General features: G+C 43.1%; 1 protein-coding gene across 1 annotated transcript in view; it reads right to left on the reverse strand.

Moving 5' to 3' along the window:
- The window catches only part of LOC126272864 (venom dipeptidyl peptidase 4-like), a 285,445-nt gene that overhangs the window by 17,013 nt on the left and 241,009 nt on the right, over positions 1 to 27,423 (reverse strand). The window contains exon 13 of the mRNA XM_049976083.1: positions 9,728 to 9,939. Within this exon, the coding sequence (XP_049832040.1) occupies positions 9,728 to 9,939 (212 nt within the window). The remainder of the gene's footprint in view (positions 1 to 9,727; positions 9,940 to 27,423) is intronic.

Consider the following 27,423-nt stretch of genomic DNA (forward strand, 5'->3'; position numbering starts at 1 on the left):
CTAGCATTTGTAGAGTTAGAGAAAGCTTTTGACAATGTTAACTGGAATACTCTCTTTCAAATTCTGAAGTTGGCAGGAGTAAAATACAGGGAGCGTAAAGCTATTTACAATTTGTACAGAAACCAGATGGCAGTTATAAGAGTTGAGGGGCATGAAAGGGAAGCAGTGGTTGGGAAGGGAGTGAGACAGGGTTGTAGCCTCTCCCCGATGTTATTCAATCTGTATATTGAACAAGCAGTAAAGGAAACAAAAGAACAATTCGGAGTAGGTATTAAAATTCATGGAGAAGAAATAAAAACTTTGAGGTTCGACGATGACATTGTAATTCTGTCAGAGACAGCAAAGGACTTGGAAGAGTAGTTAAACGGAATGGACAGTGTCTTGAAATGAGGATATAAGATGAACATCAACGAAAGCAAAACGAGGATAATGGAATGCAGTCAAATTAAATCGGGTGATGCTGAGGGAATTAGATTAGGAAATGAGACACTTAAAGTAGTAAAGGAGTTTTGCTATTTAGGGAGCAAAATAACTGATGATGGTCGAAGTAGCGAGGATATAAAATGTAGACTTGCATTGGCAAGGAAAGCGTATCTGAAGAAGAGAAATTTGTTAACATCGAGTACAGATTTCAGTGTCAGGAAGTCGTTTCTGAAAGTATTTGTATGGATTGTAGCCTTGTATGGAAGTGAAACATGGACGATAACTAGTTTGGACAAGAAGAGAATAGAAGCTTTCGAAATGTGGTGCTACAGAAGAATGCTGAAGATTAGATGGGTAGATCACATAACTAATGAGGAGGTATTGAATAGAATTGGGGAGGAGTGTGTGGCACAACTTGACAAAAAGAAGGGACCGGTTGGTAGGACATGTTTTGAGGCATCAAGGGATCACAAATTTAGCATTGGAGGGCAGCGTGGAGGGTAAAAATCGTAGAGGGAGACCAAGAGATGAATACACTAAGCAGATTCAGAAGGACGTAGGTGGCAGTAACTACTGGGAGATGAAGAAGCTTGCACAGGATAGAGTAGCATGGAGAGCTGCATGAAACCAGTCTCAGGACTGAAGACCACAACAACAACAAACAATTAATGTTGACATTCGCAGAGTCGATCACCCTTCATTTGTTACTGCGTTACCGAAGACAAGAAAGTTAATAACATCTTTGGGTTTTAGTTATTATTTCAGCTTCCTACTCCGAAGCGTTATCATTTCAGCTTCCTATTTCCGACTTTACTACTTATCCGCACTGTTTCTTATTTTATATTATTTCTGTCCGATGGTAAATGAGTCACAATTTACACTTCGTAATATTTCATAATCTAACCTTCCGTCATCCAGAGATACTGTTTACAGCTTGCCTATGACTATCGTTGAATAATACACAAGCTATTGTGGAAATCACCTTAGTTTTTTATTAACAACATTTAATAATAGTTGAATGATCATGAATGTGTTTTGTATATGGAGAAAGGGAGGGCTGATCCTACAACTACTCTCAGCAATTACAGCAACTAAAATGTCCGTAATGTCTATAGTTCGTCACTCAAAGATATTACAGCAATGACTATGGTCCATTACTATACTTCGATACGGTCATTCAAACTTTGTACGCTTTTACTTTAACAAAGCTACGTGTCTAATTCCGCTCTTATATTCTTAATGTGCCTTTGTATAGTCCACATATGCTATTATAGGTTATCCGGCATGTAAATGAGTTTAATACTGAGCACTACTTCCTCTCACACACACAATTCCTCAGATATTCTTAGTCCTTGACCTTATGGCAAAGATCTACCTAGAACTCAGTATAACTTTCAACGTAAGTCTGTCCCGTATAAATTACCTGTGGTCACTTTTCTCGCTGTTTAACAGAAGTGCCCTGATCCCTTCCGTAGCACATCACACGTAGGCTTATTCAGAGCGCAGAAAACAAGAGAACTAATAATACCTGTGCATGGTTTATATAGTAGAATTTAGAAACAAAAGTAGCCGTGTTGAAGCCTCTTTGGCCGGCTGGAGTGTCCCCTACATGAGAAAAAGTACGAGGGTGAGTCAAATGAAATCCTTAAATTTAAAAAAAAAATATTATTTACTGTGTAGAAGTGGTACAAAGCTGTATCACTTTTCAACGTAATCTCCCCCACGCTCAATGCAAATGCTCCAACGCTTACAAAGTGCATAAATTCCTTTAGAAAAAAATCTCTTGGTAGTCCGCGCAACCATTCATGCACCGAATGGCGTACCTCTTCATTTGAACGGAACTTCTTTCCTCCCATTGCGTCTTTGAGTGGTCCAAACATATGGGAATCACTTGGGGCAAGGTCTGGTGAGTATGGTGTATGAGGAAGACACTCAAAATGCAGGTCTGTGAATGTTGCAACTGTTGTACGGGCAGTGTGGGGCCTTGCATTGCCATGTTGCAAAAGGATGCCCGCCGACAGCAATGCACGTCGCTTTGATTTGATTGCAGGCCGCAGATGATTTTTTAAGGGATCTGTGTATGATGCACTGGTAACAGTGGTCCCTCTAGGCATGTAATGCTCCAAAATGACGCCTTTTCCGTCCCAAGAGAGAGTCAGCATAACCTTCCCTGCTGATGGTTCGTTTCGAAACTTTTTTGATTTTTGTGATGAGGAATGGCGCCATTCCTTGCACGCTCTTTTCATTTACGGTTGGTGGAAGTGAACCCAGGTTTCGTCGCCAGTAACGATTCTTGCATGGAAGCCATCACCTTCTCATTCAAAGTGCCGAAGAAGTTCTTCACAATCATCAACACGTCACTCTCTCATTTCAGGAGTCAGCTGCCGTGGCACCCATCTTACAGACACATTGTGAAACTGGAATACATCATGCACAATGTGGTGTGCTGACTCATGACTAATCTGTAAACATGCTGCAATGTCACTGAGTGTCACTCGGCGGTTTTGCTTCACTACGGCTTCAACTGCTGCAATGTTCTGTGGAGTCACAACTCGTTGCGCCTGACCTGGACGAGGAGCATCTTCCACTGAAGTCACACCATTTGCGAACTTCCTACTCCATTCATAGACTTGCTGCTGTGACAAACATGCATCACCGTACTGAACCTTCATTCTTCGATGAATTTCTATAGGTTTCACACCTTCACTACGCAAAAACCAAATAACAGAACGCTGTTCTTCCCTGGTGTAAGTCGCAAGTGGGGTGGCCATCTTCGTACTGATACTGCGACGGTATGTGTGCATCTACACTATGCTGCCACCTACAGGCCATTCTGCACGCTGTTTGTAGCACGCTTGCCAACTTACAGGATAACGGCGCGAAATTTCGATTTGTTTATTAAAAAATTTAAGGTTTTCATTTGACTCGCCTTCGTATATAGTTCTGGCAACACCAGCCATGACCTTCTTCTTCTGTGCGGATGCACACGTATTCCCCGAACTCTTATGGGACTTGGGAAGAATGTCTTCCACGAGTAAAGAGTGTGTTGATGTGGGACATTACGAATGTAGAGTGTGGACATACAAGGTGAGAATGTGGGTTTCGCGGGAGGCGTGCGCGAGGTAGTCCCTGCAGTCGCGCTATCCTCTGTGCTCTCGGTGGCTAAGATGGAGCCGGCACGGTAGCTCAGCGTGTTCGGTCAGAGGGTTTAGCTACCCTCTGTAATAAAAAAAAAAAACTGAGTGAACGGATCAACGAGAGCGGGTGTCATCGGACGTCCGCCACGAACAAATTCAACGAACAATGTAGAACAAAATGAGATTAAAAAAAGAAAATGAAAAAAAGGGGGATACAGGGTCTCCTATGTAAGCAGGAGATCCCGGGTTCGAGTTTCACCTGTCACCATTGATATATATCAACGCCCGTTAGCAGCTGAAGGTATTAATATAATTCTAATTTTGTCACAGAATCTGTCTGCAAGGTGAGCAGGTGGCATCGAGGGTGTTGCCGAACTGGCTGGTCTTATACGGCCCCTTTCTGGTTTTATTCACGCATGTGTCAATGTCACACCCTTCTGTGATCACAGCACAGGACGGTATAAATAGGAAGGCTGGAAAACCTTGAGCATCGTTTACTGCTTTGCATCGTGTTGAGATTTCGTTGAATTTTTTTGAACGGTCCCTGGTGGTTCCACACTGTACACAAGAGGCAAAATTGCGATCGCGCTGCACTCCACATGAGTGTGATCACATTCAGTGGGGTTGCTGGCTCACGGCGTACTTAGAAAAGTGTTGAAGCGTCCGGAAGTTGTCATCAGCGTCGAAGGCTGTCAAGAACGTCATCCTCTCGCTGTGGGAATCAACATGTGCTCCCTGCCGCCGTTGGATAAGCAGCCGCTGCAGCAAGTCGTATAACCCTAGCTTACTTATTTGTTAGATAGTTTAATTAATTTCTTTGCGTGTTTTTGGGTACTTGCATTGTTTAATTCATATATTTCGGGCGTATTATAGTATTTGAGGGTTGTAGCATCGCGCCTTAGTACCTGAATAGTGCAAATTCGCGTAGTCGTCTGTCTTCTGTTTTTGTTGTGAACGGCCAGTGTCGGTTGGCCAGTCAGTGTGCTCCCTGCCGCCGTTGGATAAGCAGCCGCTGCAGCAAGTCGTATAACCCTAGCTTACTTATTTGTTAGATAGTTTAATTAATTTCTTTGTGTGTTTTTGGGTACTTGCATTGTTTAATTCATATATTTCGGGCGTATTATAGTATTTGACAGTTGTAGCATCGCGCTTTAGTGTTTACTTCGTAGATTCTTATTCAAATTGCGTGTGAGTTTCGTATAGGAGGTGCAATTTCGAGTTTTAGTTACTGTAATCGTAAATTCAGCAGATTGTAGCGCAGTCGTTAGGCATTTGTACAGGTTAGTTGATACATTCTTTGTGTGTTCCGCTTGCGTTATCTAGGCACGGACTCGTGTTTCAGTAACTGTTGTTAAACATCAATTAGAATGGACAGGGACTGCGATTGCTGTGTTCGGATGAGGGCTGACTTGGCATCCCTTCGCTCACAGCTGCAATCGGCGCTGACTTCGGTCGCGCAGCTTGAGGCTGTTGCCAATGGGCACCACTGTGGGGAGCAGGACTCGGGTATCACGGGGATGTCAACCTCATCCCGTCTGTCCCCAGATCGGTCTGCCGCTGTGGTTGCCCCGGTTGCTGCCCGCAGTGGGGCTGAGCCCTCGCCTGTGGTTGATTGGGAGGTCGTTCCAAGGCGTGGCAGGCAGCGAAAGACGTCCCCGGAGGCTGATCAGAAAGCCTCCCCGGTGCGTCTGACAAACCGGTTTCAGGCACTGTCTCTGGCTGAGCCAGATGCAGCCGCCTGCCCTGTTTCAGAGGATCATTCTCAGCCTTCAAGGTCCGGGCAATCGCAGAGGGTGGGCTTACTGGTAGTTGGGAGCTCCAATGTTAGGCGCGTAATGGGGCCCCTTAGGGATATGGCGGCTAAGGAGGGGAAGAAATCCAGTGTGCACTCCGTGTGCATTCCGGGAGGAGTCATTCCTGATGTGGAAAGGGTCCTTCCGGATGCCATGAAGAGCACAGGGTGCAGCCAGCTGCAGGTGGTGGCACATGTCGGCACTAATGACGTGTGTCGCTTTGGATCTGAGGAAATTCTCTCTGGATTCCAGCGGCTATCTGATTTGGTGAAGGCTGCCGGTCTTGCTTACGAGATGAAGGCAGAGCTCACCATCTGCAGCATCGTTGACAGAACCGACTGCGGACCTTTGGTGCAGAGCCGGGTGGAGGGTCTGAATCAGAGGCTCAGACGGTTTTGCGACCGTATTGGCTGCAGATTCCTTGACTTGCGCCATAGGGTGGTGGGGTTTCGGGTTCCGCTGAATAGGTCAGGAGTTCACTACACTCAGCTGGCGGCTACACGGGTAGCGGAGGCTGTGTGGCATGGACTGGGCGGTTTTTTAGGTTAGAAGGCCTCGGGAAAGTGCGGGATGGGCTGCAATGTCAAAGGGTGCTTGGCAATTACAGGACGTGCTTGGATCAAGGAACAGTCGGAATTATAGTTGTAAACTGTTGTAGTTGCGCTGGAAAAGTCCCTGAGCTTCAAGCGCTAATAGAAAGCACAGAAGCTGATATCGTTATAGGTACAGAAAGCTGGCTAAAGCCTGAAATAAGTTCTGCAGAAATTTTTACGAAGTCTCAGACGGTGTTCAGGAAAGATAGATTAGGCAGAATTGGTGGTGGAGTGTTGGTGTCTGTCAGTAGTGGTTTATCTTGTAGTGAAGTCGAAGTAGATACTCCGTGTGAATTGGTGTGGGTGGAGGTTATACTTAACAGCCGAATTAAGTTAATAATTGGCTCCTTCTACCGACCCCCAGACTCCGATGATACAGTTGCGGAACAGTTCCGAGAAAGTTTGAGTCTCGTAACAAATAAATACCCCACTCATACGGTTATAGTTGGTGGGGACTTCAACCTACCCTAGGTATGTTGGCAAAAATACTTGTTCAAAACCGGTGGTAGGCAGAAAACGTCTTCCGAGATTGTCCTAAATGCATTCTCCGAAAATTATTTAGAGCAGTTAGTCCACGAACCCACGCGAATTGTAAATGGTTGCGAAAACACACTTGACCTCTTGACCACAAACAATCCAGAGCTGATAGAGAGCATCATGACTGATACAGGGATTAGTGATCACAAGGTCATTGTAGCTAGGCTCAATACCATTTCTTCCAAATCCATCAGAAACAAACGCAAAATAATTTTATTTAAAAAAGCGGATAAAGTGCCACTAGAAGCCTTCCTAAAAGACAATTTCCATTCCTTCCGAAGTGACTATGCGAATGTAGACGAGATGTGGCTCAAATTCAAAGATATAGTAGCAACAGCAATTGAGATATTCGTACCTCATAAATTGGTAAGAGATGGAACGGATCCCCCGTGGTACACAAAAAAGGTCCGAATGCTGTTGCAGAGGCAACGGAAAAAGCATGCGAAGTTCAGAAGAACGCGAAATCCTGAAGATGGGCTAAAATTTACAGACGCGCGAAATTTGGCACGTACTTCGATGCGAGATGCCTTTAATAGGTTCCACAACGAAACATTGTCTCGAAATTTGGTAGAAAATCAGAAGAAATTCTGGTCGTATGTAAAGTACACAAGCGGCAAGACGCAGTCAATACCTTCGCTGCGCAGTGCCGATGGTACTGTTATCGACGACTGTGCCGCTAAAGCGGAGTTATTGAACGCAGTTTTCCGAAATTCCTTCACCAGGGAAGACGAATGGAATATTCCAGAATTTGAAACACGAACATCTGCTAGCATGAGTTTCTTAGAAGTAGATACCATAGGGGTTGCGAAGCAACTCAAATCGCTTGATACGGGCAAGTCTTCAGGTCCAGATTGTATACCGATTAGGTTCCTTTCAGATTACGCTGATACTATAGCTCCCTACTTAGCACTCATATACAACCGCTCGCTCACCGATAGATCCGTACCTACAGATTGGAAAATTGCGCAGGTCGCACCAGTGTTCAAGAAGGGTAGTAGGAGTAATCCATCGAACTACAGACCTGTATCATTGACGACGGTTTGCAGTAGGGTTTTGGAGCATATACTGTATTCAAACATTATGAATCACCTCGAAGAGAACGATCTATTGACACGTAATCAGCATGGCTTCAGAAAACATCGCTCTTGTGCAACGCAGCTAGCTCTTTATTCGCACGAAGTAATGGCCGCTATCGACAGGGGATCTCAAGTTGATTCCGTATTTCTAGATTTCCGGAAAGCTTTTGACACCGTTCCTCACAAGCGACTTCTAATCAAGCTGCGGAGCTATGGGGTATCGTCTCAGTTGTGCGACTGGATTCGTGATTTCCTGTCAGGAAGGTCGCAGTTCGTAGTAATAGACGGCAAATCATCGAGTAAAACTGAAGTGATATCAGGTGTTCCCCAGGGAAGCGTCCTGGGACCTCTACTGTTCCTGATCTATATAAATGACCTGGGTGACAATCTGAGCAGTTCTCTTAGGTTGTTCGCAGATGATGCTGCAATTTACCGTCTAGTAAGGTCATCCGAAGACCAGTATCAGCTGCAAAGCGATTTAGAAAAGATTGCTGTATGGTGTGTCAGGTGGCAGTTGACGCTAAATAACGAAAAGTGTGAGATGATCCACATGAGTTCCAAAAGAAATCCGTTGGAATTCGATTACTCGATAAATAGTACAATTCTCAAGGCTGTCAATTCAACTAAGTACCTGGGTGTTAAAATTACGAACAACTTCAGTTGGAAGGACCACATAGATAATATTGTCGGGAAGGCGAGCCAAAGGTTGCGTTTCATTGGCAGGACACTTAGAAGATGCAACAAGTCCACTAAAGAGACAGCTTACACTACACTCGTTCGTCCTCTGTTAGAATATTGCTGCGCGGTGTGGGATCCTTACCAGGTGGGATTGACGGAGGACATCGAGAGGGTGCAAAGAAGGGCAGCTCGTTTTGTATTATCGCGTTATGGAGGAGAGAGTGTGGCAGATATGATACACGAGTTGGGATGGAAGTCATTACAGCATAGACGTTTTTCGTCGGGGCGAGAGCTATTTACGAAATTTCAGTCACCAACTTTCTCTTCCGAATGCGAAAATATTTTGTTGAGCCCAACCTACATAGGTAGGAATGATCATCAAAATAAAATAAGAGAAATCAGAGCTCGAACAGAAAGGTTTAGGTGTTCGTTTTTCCCGCTCGCTGTTCGGGAGTGGAATAGTAGAGAGATAGTATGATTGTGGTTCGATGAACCCTCTGCCAAGCACTTAAATGTGAATTGCAGAGTAGTCATGTAGATGTTATGCTGCCCTCTAACGCCTTCTCGGGTCGATTCTAAGTGGCTATATGTGTGATATGTTTTCCTCGGCCAACCAATAAGAAATCGTGCGATTTCAACGCTGGCCGTCGTAGTTCTCACCTCCACTGCAGAGGCGTCAAAAGACGAGGTAAAAGAGGTGTCACGACTTTCTCAGCGTGTGATACATTCGTGGTGGCGTTGGGCGTAATTGTGGTGGAATTTGGTGCCAATGTGGCATCATTAACCCACTTTGCAGCTCATATGTACTTCTGAGGTGTGATTTTTTTAATTTTTATTTATTTATTTATTTATTTTTTGATGTGTCGCTAATTCACTGTTTGAAGCGTCGTTTAGCTCGAGGCACTATGCTTCCGCACAATTACAGATGAAGTTCGTAGGCACTTTGAGACAAATTTTAAACTCATGCGCCGCAAAGGGGGGCAGTTGCAGGCTTTCAAAAAGTGATCCTTTCACTGAGTTGCACAGTGTATTTTTATTACAATTTTCAAACATCCATTTTCCCTACAATTTTACTGTATCCATGACGTTTGTACAGCAGGTGAGGGACTAGGCTCTTTGACCGAAATTGTACACACGTTTAAGAGTAAATTAAACAGCAGCTTACGGTGTTACATGATGTCACTTCTACAGTTTATCGAATCTGTGGAAGCCAATCGAAAAGAAACATTAAAAGGTTTTAGAAACACCGCTACTAGTCACTTACTTTTTTTTTTACTACCTCTATAGCTGATGGTGAGGTTTAAACTTGGAACATGTTCCTAATAAAGTAATGTAAATACTTAACAAATTTTATGACTGGTAGCGGTATTTGTAAAACCTTTTCATGTTTTTGAAACAGTCACAGTCGATTGACAGTGAATACGGCTTCAGGTTCTTAACAAGAAATATCGTGCATTTATGACTAGGTCTGACGAGGTTCTGGAACATACCTGCTGGTCGAAGAGCACACCGGCCTCCTCGAGGGCTGCAGCCAGCGCCATGGAGTTCTGGTAGAGCACCGTGTCGTCCGCGGTGCCGTGCATCAACAGGAACTTCTTTCCCGCGAAGCGCTCTGCTAGGCGTGTGACGTCACTGGCATTGTAGCCCTCCTCGTTGTCCTCTGGCGTGGGAAAGCCCATGTAGCGCTCTGACTCCCGTATGTCTGCGAACCATATAGATTGTAGCCAAGTAAAAAAAAGCGTGAATATGCACGTGTGTGGACTTTCAAACGTATCTCTGCATGCATACTCTCAACACCAATTGCAGGCTGAGTTAAAGTCCTGGCCGGCCGCAAGTGGTCGAGCGGTTCTAGGCGCTTCAGTCTGGAACCGCGCTACTGTGTGGTCGTAGGTTGGAATCCTGCCTCGGGCATGGATATGTGTGATGTCCTTAGGTTAGTTAGGTTTAAGTAGTTCTAAGTTCTAGGGGACTGATGACCTCAGATGTTAAGTCGGCAACTGTATTTTGGGACCAGTCTTCCTTCCACGTCGCCTAACAGGCCGGAATTGTCGGCGTATCTTGCGGGTGACTCTGTCCCCCCGGGCTGGAAGAAGTGTCATTGATGATTCGAAGGGTTATGAGGCTGCTACATGTTGGTGCTCCAGACCACTTCGCTGTCAACACCTCGGCGCATCTCAGTCGTGCCTTCCCTGGTCGGTGGATCAGATGAGGAGGCTCAGTTACATGGCCAGCTCACTCACCAGATCTCAACCCATGCGATTTCTGGTTATGGGGCCATCTCAAAAGTATAGTGTATGCAGAGCTCATTCAAAATATGGAGACAGAGGGGCAACATATTCGTGTTGCCTTTGACAATTTTCGGATGCAGCCTGGCCAATGTGAACGTGTGATACAGAACATGCTATGGCACATACATGCACTCGTTGAGGCACATGGAAACAATGTTCAACATGTTCTGTAACTGTGGCTGCATGATACAGTGCGTTATTAGACTGCAGTATCTGTAAAAAAGTATGATTGAATACATGGTCTCTAGCAAGGAAACCATGCATTTCTGGACTTTAGAGCATTATTGTTCCGCATCCTTTCATCGATGAATCCACAGAGTTTGTATATGGTGGAAAAAAATCAACCTGTTTTATATATATATATATATATATATATATATATATATATATATATATATATATATATATATAATATTTTCTTTGGGCTTTTGAGTCACTTCAATGCGGGGTCAGCCTAGTTACTACGGATTTAGCGATGTTAGTGTCAGAGGGTGGCTGGATGCCCTTCCTGTCGCCATCCAATACCACCCAGGACAGAATTAGTGTACCCAGATGTCTGCATCTAGTGAAGCCATGAAATAGTGCGAAAGTATTCAAATGTCTGTGAGTCATGTAACTGAGGCGGGACGTGGGGACCAATCCAGTATTCATCTAGTGAGATGTGGAAAACCGCCTAAAAACCACATCCAGGCTGGCCGGCGCACCTGCCCTCGTCGTTAGTCTGTGGGTGAATTCGATCTGCGGCCTGCACACCTACCCGCAGGTGGCTGAGTGGTTCTAGACACTTCAGTCCAGAGCCGGGCTGCTGCTACGGTCGCAAGTACGAGTCCTGCCTCGTGCATGGATGTGTGTGATGTCCTTAGGTTAGTTAGGTTTAAGTAGTTCTAAGTCTAGGGGACTAATGACGTCAGATGTTAAGTCCCATAGTGCTTAGAGCCATTCGAACCATTATGGAATGCGGTATTCGTGGCAAACGTAACTTCGACCAATCTGGTAGTCTACTTTGAAATTCTACCTCAGCAACTAATCACAGAATGTTCCTATAAAATTAAGATATGGTTTGAACACCCGAACATGTGGCCTAATGTAAGGAATTCGTAAATTCTGCTCCAACTCTTCTCCACACACGCTCACACAATTGTTGCGTACAGCTCCAAAGAGACACTTTCTTGGATTAAGTTTCAGTCCGCCTTGTTGGAGACGCTTAAGAACAGCCCTCAGTCTTTTTATATATGTTCATAAAATGTCTCTGAGAACACAATAATGTCATCTCTTTCGAGTACATATATCTTGTAAACATCCGACATAATGCTCAATCTCCCTTCCTATTTTAATCAATGATCGCTGATAAATATCTGAACATAATCGAGTTAGGTCGGAATTGACCATCCTCTGATCTGTTGTACAATAAATAAGTGCGCTAGTCATTGGACGTATAGATTTGGACAAACTGAGTGTAAGGTGTCAGGCAAATCCAACACCTTCCATGAAAACCCTGACATGATAAGCAAATCCAGTAGTATGTCACATAGCTCCAAATAAATCGTGACATGAAATTAACCAAAGTCATACGAGTAACGAGTGAGCAAATGGAATACCACAGAGTAACACAAGAATGCCTAAATGCATGTCGTACCTTCCCACCGTGAGACCGACGCAGTTCCGAGGGGAGAAACGAGACCAGAAGCCGAGAGCAGAACCGTGTTAAGCTAGAAGGCCCTACGATAAGGGACGGACTGGACACCCACGTCGCCAGCTAACCACTAGGGCACACCACCCGCACGTTTTAGCGTGAGACTGTTTCGCGTCTCTGTTACGTCAAGGACCACCCCCCAGCCCATGTTAAAAGCTAGAGCCCTCCAGAAAAACAGTATAGATTTTACGATAACACAAAAGGGCCACTACCACCCGCAAGTTTTAGCGTGAGCCTTTTCGCGTGTCTGTTACATTAGGACCACCCCCTAGCCCATGTTAAAAGATAGAGCCCTCCAGAAGAACAGTATAGATCTTACGATAACGCCAAAAGGACCACACCAGCTGCAGGTTTTAGCGTGAGACTTTTTCACTTCTCTGTTACGTTGTAAACTTTAAAAACATTGCCCCACCACGAAAAGTATAACGTTTCTCATTGGATAGACAGAATTTTTGTAGGTGGAGCTTAAGGTTAACATTGAGACCCTGATTGGTCAGATGAAAACATAGCCAGATAGTTTTTTTAAACCAACTTCGGTAAATTGTAGTAAGGAGAAGTTAGAGGAGAGTTAGTTCCGAGACGGCGAGCTGGATGGCTGGTGCGCCGGCCGCCGCCCCCCTGACGAACACCGACAATGTAATGAACGCACGCGATGCCTCATAACAGCGCATAAACCTTCACTCAGAACTGCAGAAGTCTCATCTGTTACACCTCCTTCTTGCGTAATAATAGTGTCGATCGTCAATTAAAGCTCATAGTGTTCACATTTGCAACGTGAAGTAAAAATTGAAACGCGATGATTTTTCTGTTATATAGTTATTGAGAAGCCACAACAGCCACTGTAATTTACGACAAGTTAGATAAGTACGAGGGTCGGTCAAAAAGTAATGCCTCCCATTTTTTTCTACTTAAAAAAATTAAGTTAAGTGAAAAATTTGAATTTGGCGCCATTCCTCAAACCTTCTTCTGCAATCCACTGCAGTAGTAACTTTCTGTGTCAACAGGTGGCAGCACAGCAGAAGTTTGTAAGATGGGCGACATCGATGTTCGTTTGAGACAGCGTTGTGTGATTGAATTCTTGAATGCAGAAGGTGAAACGCCCATACGCATTCATGAAAGACTGAAGAAGGTGTATGGTGTTGTGACAGTGGATGTCAGCACTGTTAGACGATGGGTTCGTCGTTGTAAGGAAGCTGAAGGGCAAACACCGTTGACTGACGAAAAGCGGAGCGGCAGGCCGGTGAGTGCAGTGACTCCACACAACATTCAGCAAGTTGATGACATCATTCGTGGTGACCGTCGGGTGACTGCAGATGAAGTGTGTTGCATTATTTCTCTTAGTAAAGGCAGTGTGATCACGATTATTAAACAATTGGGGTACTCAAAAGTTTGTGCACGGTGGGTTCCAAGAATGTTAACCGATCAGAATAAAGAGGCAAGGAAAACAATAGCCTCCCAACACTTGCAGCGCTTCCGTTTGGAGGGAGATGAGTTTCTGAAAAAAATTGTGACCGGGGACGAAACATGGGTGCATTTTTTTGAACCCGAATCAAAGAGGCAGTCAATGGAGTGGCGTCACACAAGCTCGCCGAGGAAGAAAAAATTCAAAACTGTGCGATCGGCAGGGAAAGTTATGGCAACAGTTTTCTGGGATACAGAGGGTGTGATTCTGGTTGATTTTTTGGAGCACGGATGCACAATAAATTCTGTTCAATACGTCACAACCCTCAAAAAACTTAAAGCACGTCTTCAGCGAGTTCGCCCAACAAAATCAATGGCAGATGTTCTTCTTTTGCATGACAATGCAAGACCACACACCAGTCGTCACACCTCTGACGAGATTGTCAAAATTGGATGGGAAGTTTTGCCTCATCCCCCATACAGCCCTGACCTGGCACCATCAGACTTCCATCTGTTCGGGCCACTAAAAGAAGCTCATCGTGGGATTCATTTTGAAGATGAGGAGGCCGTCAAAACATCCGTGCGTCAATGGCTTAGGAAGCAGAGCTGTGATTTTTACCGTGCTGGGATACATGCCCTTGTTCAAAGATGGACCAAAACTGTAGAGATGGGCGGAGATTACATTGAAAAATGACAAAATGATCCTCAATGTTGTGGTTTTCAACCTATGTAATTGCATTTAAATTTCCTGACAATTAAACGTAGAAAAAAAATAGGAGGCATTACTTTTTGACTGACCCTCGTAATTAAAGATAATTGAGGGTCACTGTAGACCTTTTTGATAGTTTTTCTCTTTTGTGAAACTTAATTTAAACCTAGATTATAGATGTGATATGGCATAGGTCATCCTTCGATCCATTGTAGAACTAGGAAACACATTCAGGGAGTATTCGTTCACATTTTTGTTGAAAGCAGTTGGTTTTTACCATCCTGTATTAAAACATTTCCTTTTATCAATAGTGCAATTTATAAACAATGTTTTGTGAGTAGAATAAAATTTCCAATGGTAAACTTAGCTGCTTTTTCGAAGTTATTTTACCTGCTAACTAAAAATAGGAAAGCCTTGAATCTCTTCCACTAAGTTTAGTTAGTATTAAGATTCTTTTACAGGGAGTGCAGTGAAGCTGACACTGAGATCATTTAGTATTTGGTTATATCATCGCTAGTCTCACTGAATTCTTCTGAATTCTACATGTCATGTGTGGTCTGGCGTCTCCTTACCAGCAACAGGTCCCAGGTTCAAACTAGTCAATTCCGTAAAAAACACGCTCAGAGCGTCGTTGCGCGAAAGTGGTAGGGAGACACGATATAGAACAAAAAGACACCACCCTGAATGTTTAGATGAGTATGAAAATAAAGCAATACGGATGTGAGAGTACAAATATAAAACACTCGTGGAGGATGATTTATTAACGTTCGATTTCGCAGCGTGAAGCGGCATCTTCAGGTTGTTCTACATAGGAAAGAAATCATTCTTGTAAGCTGTATACTCTTACTGGCTGTTATTAATCAATTTTTAGTGTATAGATTACGAGATACTTTCTTCCCTATGTAGAACAACATGGATATGCTGCTGTAAGGCGGCGGAGTTGGTCGTTAATAAATCATCACTCAACAGCTGTTTGCGGATTATTCAACTTCAGTTTACAATGCATTTCAGCGGCTGTGTCTGCATGTATTATAAATTTGCGTGTGACTCGTAGAGGGACGAAAATTGAGCAGGGCGTGCCTAAATACAAGTATAAAATCAAGAAATAAAACAGGGACACGTCAGGAACGCGACGTAAAAAACAGGAAGAAAGTGTGGAATGCAACCAACACGTCAGCACGATATGTGTTGAAAATGTGTAGCTACACATTAATGTGCTATTTTATATAGAAATGTGAACTATCTGTCCTATTAATAGACAGAAGCGAATATGATGACTGCTGATCTCAGTCGAAAATTCGTTGATACTGTAAGATGACCATATCCTCGGGCACGTCAGATGTTACCTCACATTTTTATTAACATCCTTTTCTTAAATTTTTAATTGTAAACTAATATCTGAATTTCTCCCTGGATTCGGTGCTCACCTGATCTGTTCTTTGCTTAGAAAAGTACCCTAAAGACGGTAACCGTTCAGAAAAATAGTGTGCTCGCCACATTAACATCATGTGTTTTTCCTACTTAGAACCCTTTCATAGTTTTCTGGCTATGAGTGTGTGACAGGTAGTGGAGACATCGTTTTAAAAGGTTGTCAGCGTGGCAGCAGTCCGTCGGTCGCGACGCTCGCAGAAGGGCGGAAGAGAAAAAAGGATAGAGAGAGAGAGAGAGAGAGAGAGAGAGAGAGAAATAGGTTGGAGAGGCTTCAAAAGTTAACGACAAGAAACCGTGTTGAGATTGCAATACACGTGCGAATATCGTGAATGAATAACAAGTAAACTTGTTGTTGTTGTTGTGGTCTTCTGTGCAAAGGCTGGTTTGATGCGGCTCTCCATGCTGCTCTATCCTGCGCAAGTCTTTTCATCTACGAATAACTACTGCAACCTACATCTTTCTGAATCTGCTTACTGCATTCATCTCTAGGTCTCCCACGAATTTTACCTCAAACACTTCCCTCCAGTACTACACTGGTTATCCCTTGATGCCTCAGAATGCGTCCTACCAACCGATCCCTTCTTCTAGTCAGGTTGTACCACAAATTTCTCTTCTCCACAATTCTGTTCACTACCTCCTCACTAGCGAAACCTTCGATTCTCTTCTTGTCAAAACTGTTTATTGTCCATGTTTTACTCTCATACATGGCTACACCTCAGATAAATTACCTTCAGAAAAGACTTCCTAACATTTAAATCTATCCGACGGAGGGCCCCAGCCACATGACATTTACATTTATTTAAATCTATATTCGATGTTAAAAAATGTCTCTTCTTCAGAAATGTTTTTCTTGCCGTTGACAGCCTACACTTTATATCCGCTCTGCGTTGTCCATCATCGGTTATTTTACTGCCCAAACAGCAAAACCCATCTACTGCTTTAAGTGCCTCGTTTCCTAAACTGATTCCTTGGCATCACCTGATTTAATTCGACTACCATTGCGTACAACTGCTATTCCAAGCCATTTTGCTGTTTCTTATAGAATTACAAACCGCAAAGTTTTTTTTCTCTCCCTGAACTGTAATTACTACGCCAAATATTTCTTTAGTTTCCTTTACTGCTTGTTCAATGTACATATTGAGTAATAATGGGGATAGGCTACAACCCTGTCTCACTACCTTTTCGACCATTGCTGCCCTTTCATGCCCCTAGACTGTTATTACTGCCGTCTGGTTTCTGTAAAAGTTGCAAATAGCCTTTCGCTCCCTGTTTTTATCCCTACTACCTTCAGAATTTGAAAGAGAGTGTCCCAGTCACTATAGTCAAAAGCTTTCTCTAAGTCTACAAATGCTATAAATGTAGATTCGCCTCTATCTTCTAAGATAAGTCTTAGGGTCAGTATTGCCTCGCATGTTCCAGCATTTCTCTGGAATCCAAACTGATCTTTCCCGAGGTCGGCTTCTAATAGATTTTCCATTCTTTTGTAAATAATTCTTTTTAGTATTTTACAACCATGACTTTTTAAACTGATGATTTGGTAATTTTCACACCTGTCGACACCTGCTTTTTTTGGAATTGGAATTACTACATGCTTCTTGAAGTCTGACGGTATTTCGCCTGTCTCATACAACTTGCACACTTAAAGGAAAAGTTTTGTCATGGCTGACTCTCCCAAGGCTTTCAGTAGTTTTCACGAAATATTGGCTACCTCAGGGGCCTTATTTCGATTTAGATCTGTCAGAACTTTGTCAAACTCTTCTCGCAGCATCATATCTCATCTTCATCTACGTACACTTCCCTTTCTATAATACTGCCACATTGGAAATGCAAAATGCACTGTCAACAGCTGATTTTAAGTGACCAATGGCTAAACTGCGGCAGAAGACATGTTTTCTAGCCTGAATTTTAACTCATGTCCTAAACTTATCACAGCCTTGTGATGTGCACTACTATGATCACTTTGTTCACAACTATGAAAGCTAACCTCTACGAGCAAATTCGAGGCAGAAAAAATCATTTTCCGTGCTAAAAACTAAATGTAATCTCTCACTTTCACTGATTACCTGAAAATATCTGCACACTGCCTACACGAGCTGCCGCATTGCCAACCGACGAACAGAGTTCATTGGCACTTGGTTTCAGATTATACTCGTAGGCAATACGGGCAGATTCCAAACGAGAAAAGAATGAGAGGACGAAAAAACAAAGGGCAAATAAAGTCAATATGTTGGTGAAAATAACACGGCAAAGGATTAAAAGTTTCAGATATGACATTTCAAGCAACTGACAGAATAAAAATAATAGTCAAACCCTTTTGATTAGATTTGTAAATAAAAAAAATTGCTATTGAGCCATGGGGGAGTAGCTGGTACCAGTGTTTGTCTTATCTAGTAGGCGTTCGAGCTGGTATGCTCGTTTTCTCTTTGGTTTTCCTCTTCTGGCCGCTATTTAAGAGCGGTGCTTCCAGGTATAATGTTCTTGGTTTTTGGCTCCGGAGCTTTAGTTGTCGTGCTCGCCCGTTGCTTCGGTATGTGTTGTGTTGGCGAGTCATGGAGAGACCATTACGGGGTAGGGTTGAGGAGTGTGTCGGCGGTGGGCTGGTGGTGATGGCTTCCAATGCATTAGCATGTGTGTATATTGTACTACGTGATGCTGGGTGTCTATGTATGTGATGTGGATTCTCGTCATTTGGTGCTACTAACAGCGGGCACCTACTATTTCTTTGAAGTTGTGTTTTGTGATCAATCTGATCGTAATTTGTGTTCACAGCCAGAAACAGTGATTTGTATGTGATTATCCCATTATGTCGGGAATAAGGAATTAACTCTTGGTTCCTGCATATGTTGAGTGGTGGCGATAAGAGTGTAATACACTGCTCAGTGCCGGGAGTATTAAGCGTGAGTAGTGTGAAGGCTACACGAGTCATTCTGGGATAGAGCACAGGCCATGTTTAGTGTTAAGACAGCGTGATTGCAGTGCTGCTTGAGTGTCTTGTGTTTTATTCTGTAGTCTTCGTTTGAAGCGGCCGTGACTTTGGTTTCTTGTATTATGGGTTTTGATGCTCTTGGTTTGGCAGGCCGTTAACTTCTTCAGACTTTATGCTTATTATTGGAGTCTGCCTGTAAGAGTAAAGAATTGTGAGCTCTAAGAAGTAAATATTTTCCATGCTCTTTGTTTTAGGTCTTGCATGAGTTAAGGGTATTAAATTTAAAGGGTGGGGGAATAACTCTAAAATAACAGGGTTTGTGTTGTGTCCTTTGGTTTGGCTGTCTGTCCTTTGTTTTTCTTTTTAAATGTTACAGTGTACTACGAGCAGCAGGCACAGTTCAGTTCCGGATTGATGAATACAGGAGGTGGCGCCTTGATCGAAATATTATCGGACGCCATTAGCTCGGCCGGCTACATTTTGGTGACGCTCGGCGCTACTTGGCTCTATGCTGTCAGAGTCGCTGCTCGCCACAGTAGTTGACAGAAGTTGAGTATTCTCTCTTGTAATGATTTGGAGATTCCTCTAATTAATGTGTTCAGGCTGCGCCAAGGTGCGTTCCCTGTTCTAGTAGTTTGGTCACTCTTGTATTAGGGTGGGTCATCTGTTTGAGTGTGCCCGCTATTGCTTGGAACTGAAACTGACTATTAAGATAACTGTCATATCTGCCTAAATATTGTTGTTACACTTGAAAGGGATTTCACGATTGAGTTCAGTGGAATTAGTCATTATATAACTGGTGGAATTCCATTGTTCTATGGTCTGTTTATTGATTAAGGTTCCTGTTGGAGAATTTGCTCTTTTACTTAAAATTTGTTATTTAATATGGGGATGTAGTCTCTGCAAATCCCTGTTAAATTTGTGGGCAATTATGCTTCTGATCTATATTTATCTGGGTCTATTTGTTATTTAGTTAAAAAGAGGATCTTAACTTGTTTCAAGCCATACACTCTTGTAAAGACTGTGTAAAGTTTTCAGTTATATTTGTTATTGACGGCTATTGGAAGGCCTGTTTTGTAAAAAAATTTGTAAAATTGTTTTTGGGCATTGAGTAATAAATCATTGTGAAGTACAAGCCTGTGTTTGCGTTTTCTTGAGATTGCCGTTTGTGCCTGGTTTGAGTACTGCCAGTTTTACGTACCAGCTATTTTAGACAAGGCTTGAACCATCGACCCTCAACATAGCGCTATACTCTGTTTAAAGTAGTTAAACTGTGGTGACAGAGTCACAAAGATGATATAGTAGCCTTCAAAAATTGGGTTTCACACAATGTCGTGCAAAGCTTATCTATTGTAAGCCGAACTCTAGTTATGTTGACTGTAGATTTGACATTGAATCGCGTCTTGCGCGGAAGTATCCGGTAGTGTTTGGTAAGTTTTGAATAGGAAAGGATCGTACTTCGTTACCATCATTTTGTGTGTGCTGTGTTTGATGTGGTTATCATGTTATGAAATACGAAAGAAAAGAGCCAGGCATTTGATAAGGGATCAAAAAAAAAGTATAGAAGGGAAGCCGGCAAGGCAATGGAAGTGAACTGACCAATTGTTGTGTCAGTTTGTCAATGTCATGTATAAATTTTATCTTCTTGTGAACATAGCATCATTGTATATACACAGACTGGCAGTTTACCCAAACACATTCGCAGTTTCATCTAGCACTTGTCTTGTAAACACGTGACATACAATCATAGAAATTATCTCTACTATACAAGACATCATTATACCGTACCTCCATAGTTTTCAACATTTAAAGTGCTTCATATCAATATGACGTTTACAATTAAACGTTTATTGTACATACCTATGAAAAGTAACTGGTCCTCCTTTCACATACTTCTCTTTACATCCATAGTAACGACAATACTGCACCATTGCTATTACTAAAACTCAAACGTGCAAAAACGTATATAAAACAAGGGGAATACGCGTAATATTCAACTTACGCTATTACCACAAATTGCAGGCAAGCAGTGTCATCCCAAAATCACGTGACTAGCCCAGTTAGATGTCGAGAACATGAGCAGTAGACTATGCTCGCCGTCTATTCGCGGAGCACGTTGGCTGTTAAGCCCTGGTGTAAAATAATTGAAAAAGACGGTGGAATCGGCATTAGCTCAGTACGTCAATAGTTGCTGCAGACAACCTGAGTGATTAACAATAATTTCTAACTCAAAAACAAGTACAATTCAGGGCTTCATATTTAATATAAACGTCCCCCACCGAACATCACTACAGTGACATGACCAAGCGACGTACTCAACCAGAGGTCGCTGCCTGATACAGGTAAAACATACCACTTTATTAGATTGCTCAAGAAACTATCTCTTCGGAGATGGAGAACAGATCAAGACAGACACAAATTCAACACGAGAACAATGTTCCTCATTGCAAAGTTGCCACAACTCATAAAAACAAGATTCCAGAACTTCCTCTTTCTGTACAAAGATAATGTGACGTTGCAACCGACCATGGTTGACCGTAACAGTTTCAGATGTCGAGCAGCAGACATGTGTCTTGACAAGTGATTCCGTCGGGATGAAAGTACGCAGCGTATGAGAGGGGTCACAAGAATTCTCTTCTACTTCTTCGCGAATCTAATCCATGTCGGTCAGTCCATCATCTGTACGCTCTGTGATCCTTCTGCCCCCTTTCAGTCACAGAAGCCAATTTACTGAATGTTTACTCTCCACGTCCCCTGCGTGTCCAAAGTGGCGTGTGTATAGCTACCAACGGTGCTGCCTTCAACCGGTGAAGGCAATGATCTTTACTGAGACTGTTACGGCTTCGTGGTTTTCCGGTCACTTCTTATCCACTTTGCTGGCTTTTATATTGTATCTTCACGGAGTCGGCGCGTTAATTTTCGGATTTTGCAGCGGTAGTGGTAAAGAGTGGCCGAATGCTCTTCCTGTCACCCACCCCCTCCAGCCAGTTCCCCATTTGTGTGTTCCAAAGTCGACGTCTAGACTTACTTCGAAGTGTACCAAAGTTTTGTAATTATTTGCTAATCCCTTAACTGAGGCTGGACATGGTATTCACCCATTCGAATGTTGGGAAACGGTCTAAAAACCACATCCAAGCTGCCTTTCACAACGACTCTCGTCCTTAATTCGCTGGGCGGACTAAATCCGGACCTGGCGCGCCACCCCCAACACCGCATCGGCGTGCTGGCACGAGCGGTTATCCGGAAGGGTTTTATTGCGGTCGCGTCAATGTATAAAAATCTCTCGGTTTTCTGGGCGCGTTATATGTACGGTATACCTGAGGGAGAGGCAAGGCCGTTAAAGGTTGTGTGAGTACTATTGCAGGTGGATAAAAGTAGTGATACAGTGATCCTTAGCTCGGGCGGTAATCATAAAAATGTGACCCGTTTACAGACTGATGACAACTATAGCCCTCCCTCCTCAAATTTATCATGAACCTTGGCGAGGTGGGGGTGACTTGCGTGCCTCAGCGATACAGACAGCTGCACAGTAAGTGCAATCGCAACGGAGTGGAATCTGTGGAGACTCCAGACAAACCAAAGAAGAACTTATGGTTTCTGAAGTGGGGCAGCAACTTCTTCATTACTTGAAGTAACCACATTTGGATGATTGTCCTATCTGGCTTTGTAATACTAGCCAACATGGCCTTTATAGACTGCTGGCCATCCAAAATGTAACACCAAGAAGGGCCGTAACACTGCAGCCAGACTGATTTGGGAGATAACACGTTGTACAAAGAACACATGATTGAAATGAGAAAGATGATGAAATCAGTATTGAGTGTTGCCACTGCTGCTGGCTATAACTGCTGCTACACGCCTCGCCATTGAATCAAAGAGCCTCTGGGTGTGTTGCTGGCGTACAGCACTTCATGCTGCTTTACATGTTGCCGAAATAGGTCTGGTGTAGCAGCGGGTGGTGTATCCTGGAGCGACTGCGTTCTGCAGTCATCGGCCAGACGTTTTCGACAGGCGAGAGATCGGGAGGACAGGGATACACAGGCAGCAATGTAGTCCGATGGGCCACGAGGAACTCTGGAATATTGCGTGCTATATGTGGTCGCGCCTTATCCTCCTACAATGTGCCCGTCGACAAGCTCCGAAGGCATGAGAGAACAATAGGCTCCAACACTTGAGAGATGTAACGCTGGTTGGTTAGTGTACTGGCGATGCCTACTGGTAGGGAAGGCGGGTTGCGCGGGAGTGGAATCTAATACCACCCCAAACCATAAAGTATGGAGATGCATAAAGCAACACTTCAACAGTCTCTTACTAGTGTCTTCTGGTGATGAAGGTAGATTCAGGATTCGTCGGTGAAAACATTGTCGTTCCATTCGGTTGTCCAAATGAACGCTGGTGTGCAAAACGTAAGGACGAAGGCAGCTTTTGCATGATGTCTTCCTGCCAAGTAACATGGCTCGATTCAACTTGTACTATACAAAGAAAGTACTGCCACAGTGTAGTACAGAAGGTAATTGAAACAATTAAGCAAAGAGATGAACAGAAATGACAATCTGAATACTGAAGTCAGTGTGAATAATGATGATACCCAGGACATGGCAAATGTCAGCACATTGTTCTTAATAGGAAGAATGATCAGATTTGTTACTGGTAGGTTTGATCATCACGCGAGTGTTGCGGAAATGCTTCAGGAACTCGGGCGGTAGTCTCTAGAGGAAAGGACGCGTTCTTTTCGTGAATCGCTACTGAGGAAATTTAGAGAACCAGCATTTGAGGCTGACTGCAGTACAATTTTAGTGCTGCCACTTATATTTCGCAGAAAGGCCACAAAGATAAGATAAGAGAGATTAGGGCTCGTACAGAGGCATATAGGCAGTCATTTTTCCCTCGTTCTGTTTGGGAGTGGAACAGGGAGAGAAGATGCTAGTTGTGGTACGAGGTACCCTCCGCCACGCATCGTATGGTGGATTGCGGAGTATGTATGTAGATGTAGATGAACGGCAGCATGCTCCCATGCTGGCCACAATGTTGGCGAGGAGTTCCTTTGGTAGGGCGTTCCGTTATCCACCAGCGTGGCTGACAACTGCCTTCCCGCGTCATAACACCAGAATCACCAAAGCGATCATGTTCTACAATCTCCCTGGGTATATCACAAATTGCCACCTCTCGTCATATTCATTCGGTATTGTACTATCTCATGCTTCGTCTTACTAGGATAATGAGAGATTCTGCAGGAATTCGGATGTGCAGCAATGTATTCAACAAAGAGTATCTACAGCCTTACAAGGGCACCTTGTAGACAGGGGCTTTTCACTTTATTCGATTTTCTTCAAGCTTATAGAATTTCCTTTGTAGGCCAGAAGATTTCAGATGGCATTTAAAGACACTACATTTCCATTATTTTATTATAATTGCCAGTAGCCGTAGTGTGTAAATTTTATGATTTGAAAGGTCACAGCTCGAGTTTAACTAGTAGCAACATTTTTACTTTTATCTATATTCTATCTTTATTACCAAATCGAAATGTCAATTAAAAACATTAAATCATAATTTTTAAATAAAAATAAAATTGTTTATTTTTAATTATTAACCACAAGAACGCACTCGGAAAGTTGCTGAAGTCCCGGCTTCTATCGAGTTCCACGAAGATTACGATCTACAGAACAACAGTTCAACCTGTCGTCCTAACGAAGCAGTGACCTGGAATATGGCGCAAAAGACAGAAAGGAAACTCCTGCCATTTGAAAATAACGTTATGAGACAGATTTTTGGCCCAGTGAAGGATGGAGACAGCTTGAGGAAAAGGAGAAATCGCGAATTACAGAGGTTGTACAAATCGCTGGACACTGTGGCTGTGATTTCAAATGGTTCAAACGGCTATGAGCACTATGGGACTTTACGTCTGACGTCATCAGTCGCCTAGACTTAGAGCTACTTAAACCTAACCAACCTAAGGACATTACACACATCCATGACCGAGGCAGGAATCGAACCTGCAACCGTAGCAGCAGCGCGGCTCCGGACTGAAGCGCCTAGAACCGCTCGGCCACAACGGCCGCCGGCTATGACTTGCGAGAGAGGACTGAAGCGGTACGAGCACGTAATGCGTCGAGAAGGCCAGATCACCAGGCAGCTGTCGGAAGAAGAGATGAGAGGCAACATACCGAGGGGAACGTCATGGCTGAGACGATCTGACTGGGTAAGAGAGGAGATGATTACGATAGTAATAGTTGGCGAAAAATACAAGGGCCGAGGAAGACGGAGGAGCCTAACTGGGGAGTCCAAAGACCGACTGTGGTTTGTGTGGTCAGCCTAGTACGTAACTAATCACAAGAAAACAATTTAAAATTTCCTACAGACGTGCGGAATGTTTCATTGTTAAATGAAAAAAAAATGATATACCTCATTAATATAGTTCAGTCTTATATGTAACAAAAGTATTTTAATTTCTGTTTGACTATTCACTGTCTTGTACCAAATTGTAATTTATTTTGAGTACTTGCATTTCATGCAACTGGTATTAAAAACTGCGGTCCGGTATTTGTTAATTACATTTTCATTTGAAAATAAGTGTAGAATTTAAATAAAACTAGAGAAAAACTATTGCTGCTTGCAATATTCGAATCGGGGACCTCGTGTTTAAATTTCTAATATTGCTACACGCTACACAGTCAGCTGCCAGCTACTTTCTTTAAACTGTTGCACTGTTTTGTGCTTAAATGTTCTCAGTAATCTTCAAATCTTCAATTTTTTTCGAGTTCTTTCGAGACTTGCGACGTACTGCACTAGAAATTTTATGTCCGGGCATGAGAGTTGCGTCCCACTGCTCTAGGCGCTAGAGACGGAGAATCATACTGAAAAACCTGATTACAAAGCTAAACGATGATGTCATTGGCCATCGATGTTTTCGTTCCACCCCGTAATTATTCTTAATTCTGGAGAGCGAAGGAAGGAGGACGTTTAGCAATGTGGAGGGTTGCATTCTCTTCACTGCTTCACTAACCATTTACCGCATTTTCACACGAAAATCTTGCCCGAAATGGCGTCATTCTATCAATAGTAAGGCAGATTATTACTATAGAAAAGACGCGCACTGGTTCCCGCAGTCTTCTACTTCCAACAAAGAAGACAGGAATTATCTTCGAAATCCCGAGTTTTGACTGTCATAACTGAGTTCGAATATGAGTGAAATAAAAGTAGATATCTTAGGTGTTGCGAAACATCTCAAATCAGTTAAGAAAGGCAAGTCTTCCAGTCCAGGTGGTATACCAATCAGGTTCCTTTCAGAGTATGCAGACACAGTAGCGCTCTTTTCTTAGCAATCATATAGACCCGCTGACTTAACGTAAGGCCTGTTCCTAAAGACTGGAAAGTAGCACAGGTCACACCAATATTCAAGAAAGGAAATAGGAGTAACCCATTGAATTACATATCCCCTATCACTGATCTCATTTTGCAGTAGGATTTTGGAGCATATACTGTACTCGAACATTATCAGTCACCTTAATGAAAATGACTTATTGATACATAACCAACACGCATTCAGAAAATATCGTTCTTGTGCAAAACAATTAGCTCTTTATTCCGATGAAGTAATGAGTGCTGACGACAAGGGATCTCAGATAGATTTCATATTGCTAGATTACCAGAAGGCTTTTGATAATGTTCCTCACAAGCGACTGTTAATCAAATTGCGTGCATATGGAGTATGGTCTCAGCTGTGTGACTGGATTCGTGATTTCCTGTCAGAGAGGTCACAGTTCGTAGTGATAAACGGTAAATCATCGAGTATTACGGAAGTGATATCTGGCGTTCCGCAAGGTAGTGTCATAGGCCCTCTGCTGTTCCTGATTTACATAAATGATCTAGGTGATAATCTGAGCAGCCCCCTTAGATTGTTTGCAGATGATGTAGTAATTTACCGTCTAGTAAAATCGTAAGACGATCAATCCCAATTACAAAATGATCTAGAGAGGATTACGATATGGTGCGACAAGCGGCAATTGGCACTAAACAAAGAAACGTGTGAGGTCATACACATGGATACTAAAAGAAATCCGATAAATCTTGGGTATACGATAAATCGCACTACTCTAAGGCTGTCAATTCGAATTACAATTACGAGCATATTAAACTGGAAAGACGACATAGATAATATTGTGGGGAAGGCGAAACAAAGACTGGGCTTTGTTGGCAGAGCACTTAGAAGATGTGAAAAACTCACTAAAGAGATAGCCTACATTACCCTTGTCCATTCCTCTGCTGGAATGTTGCTGCGCGGTGTGGGATCCTTACCAGGTAGGATTGACGGAGGACATCGAAAAAGTGCAAAGAAAGGCAACGCGTTTCGTGTTATCGCGCAATAGGTGTGACAGCGTCACTGATATACGCGAGTTGGGGTGGCAGTCACTGAAAAAAAGGAGGTTTCCTTTGCGGCGATATCTATTTACCAAATTTCAGTCACCAACTTCCTCTTCCGAGTGCGAAAATATTTTGTTGACACCCACCTACGTAGGGAGAAATGATCATCATAATAAAATGAGAGAAATGAGAGCTCGAACGGAAAGATTTAGGTGTTCCTTTTTCCCACGCGCCATTCGAGAGCGGAATGGTTCGATGAACCTTGTGCCAGACACTTAAGTGTGAATTGCAGAGTAACCATGTAGATGTAGATGTAGGTAACAAACAGGTGCGAAATAACACAGTATAAGACAGCAGCATTAGGCATATTTTGACAT

This window comes from Schistocerca gregaria, chromosome 5, assembly GCF_023897955.1.
Source record: "Schistocerca gregaria isolate iqSchGreg1 chromosome 5, iqSchGreg1.2, whole genome shotgun sequence".
Classification (NCBI taxonomy): domain Eukaryota; kingdom Metazoa; phylum Arthropoda; class Insecta; order Orthoptera; family Acrididae; genus Schistocerca; species Schistocerca gregaria.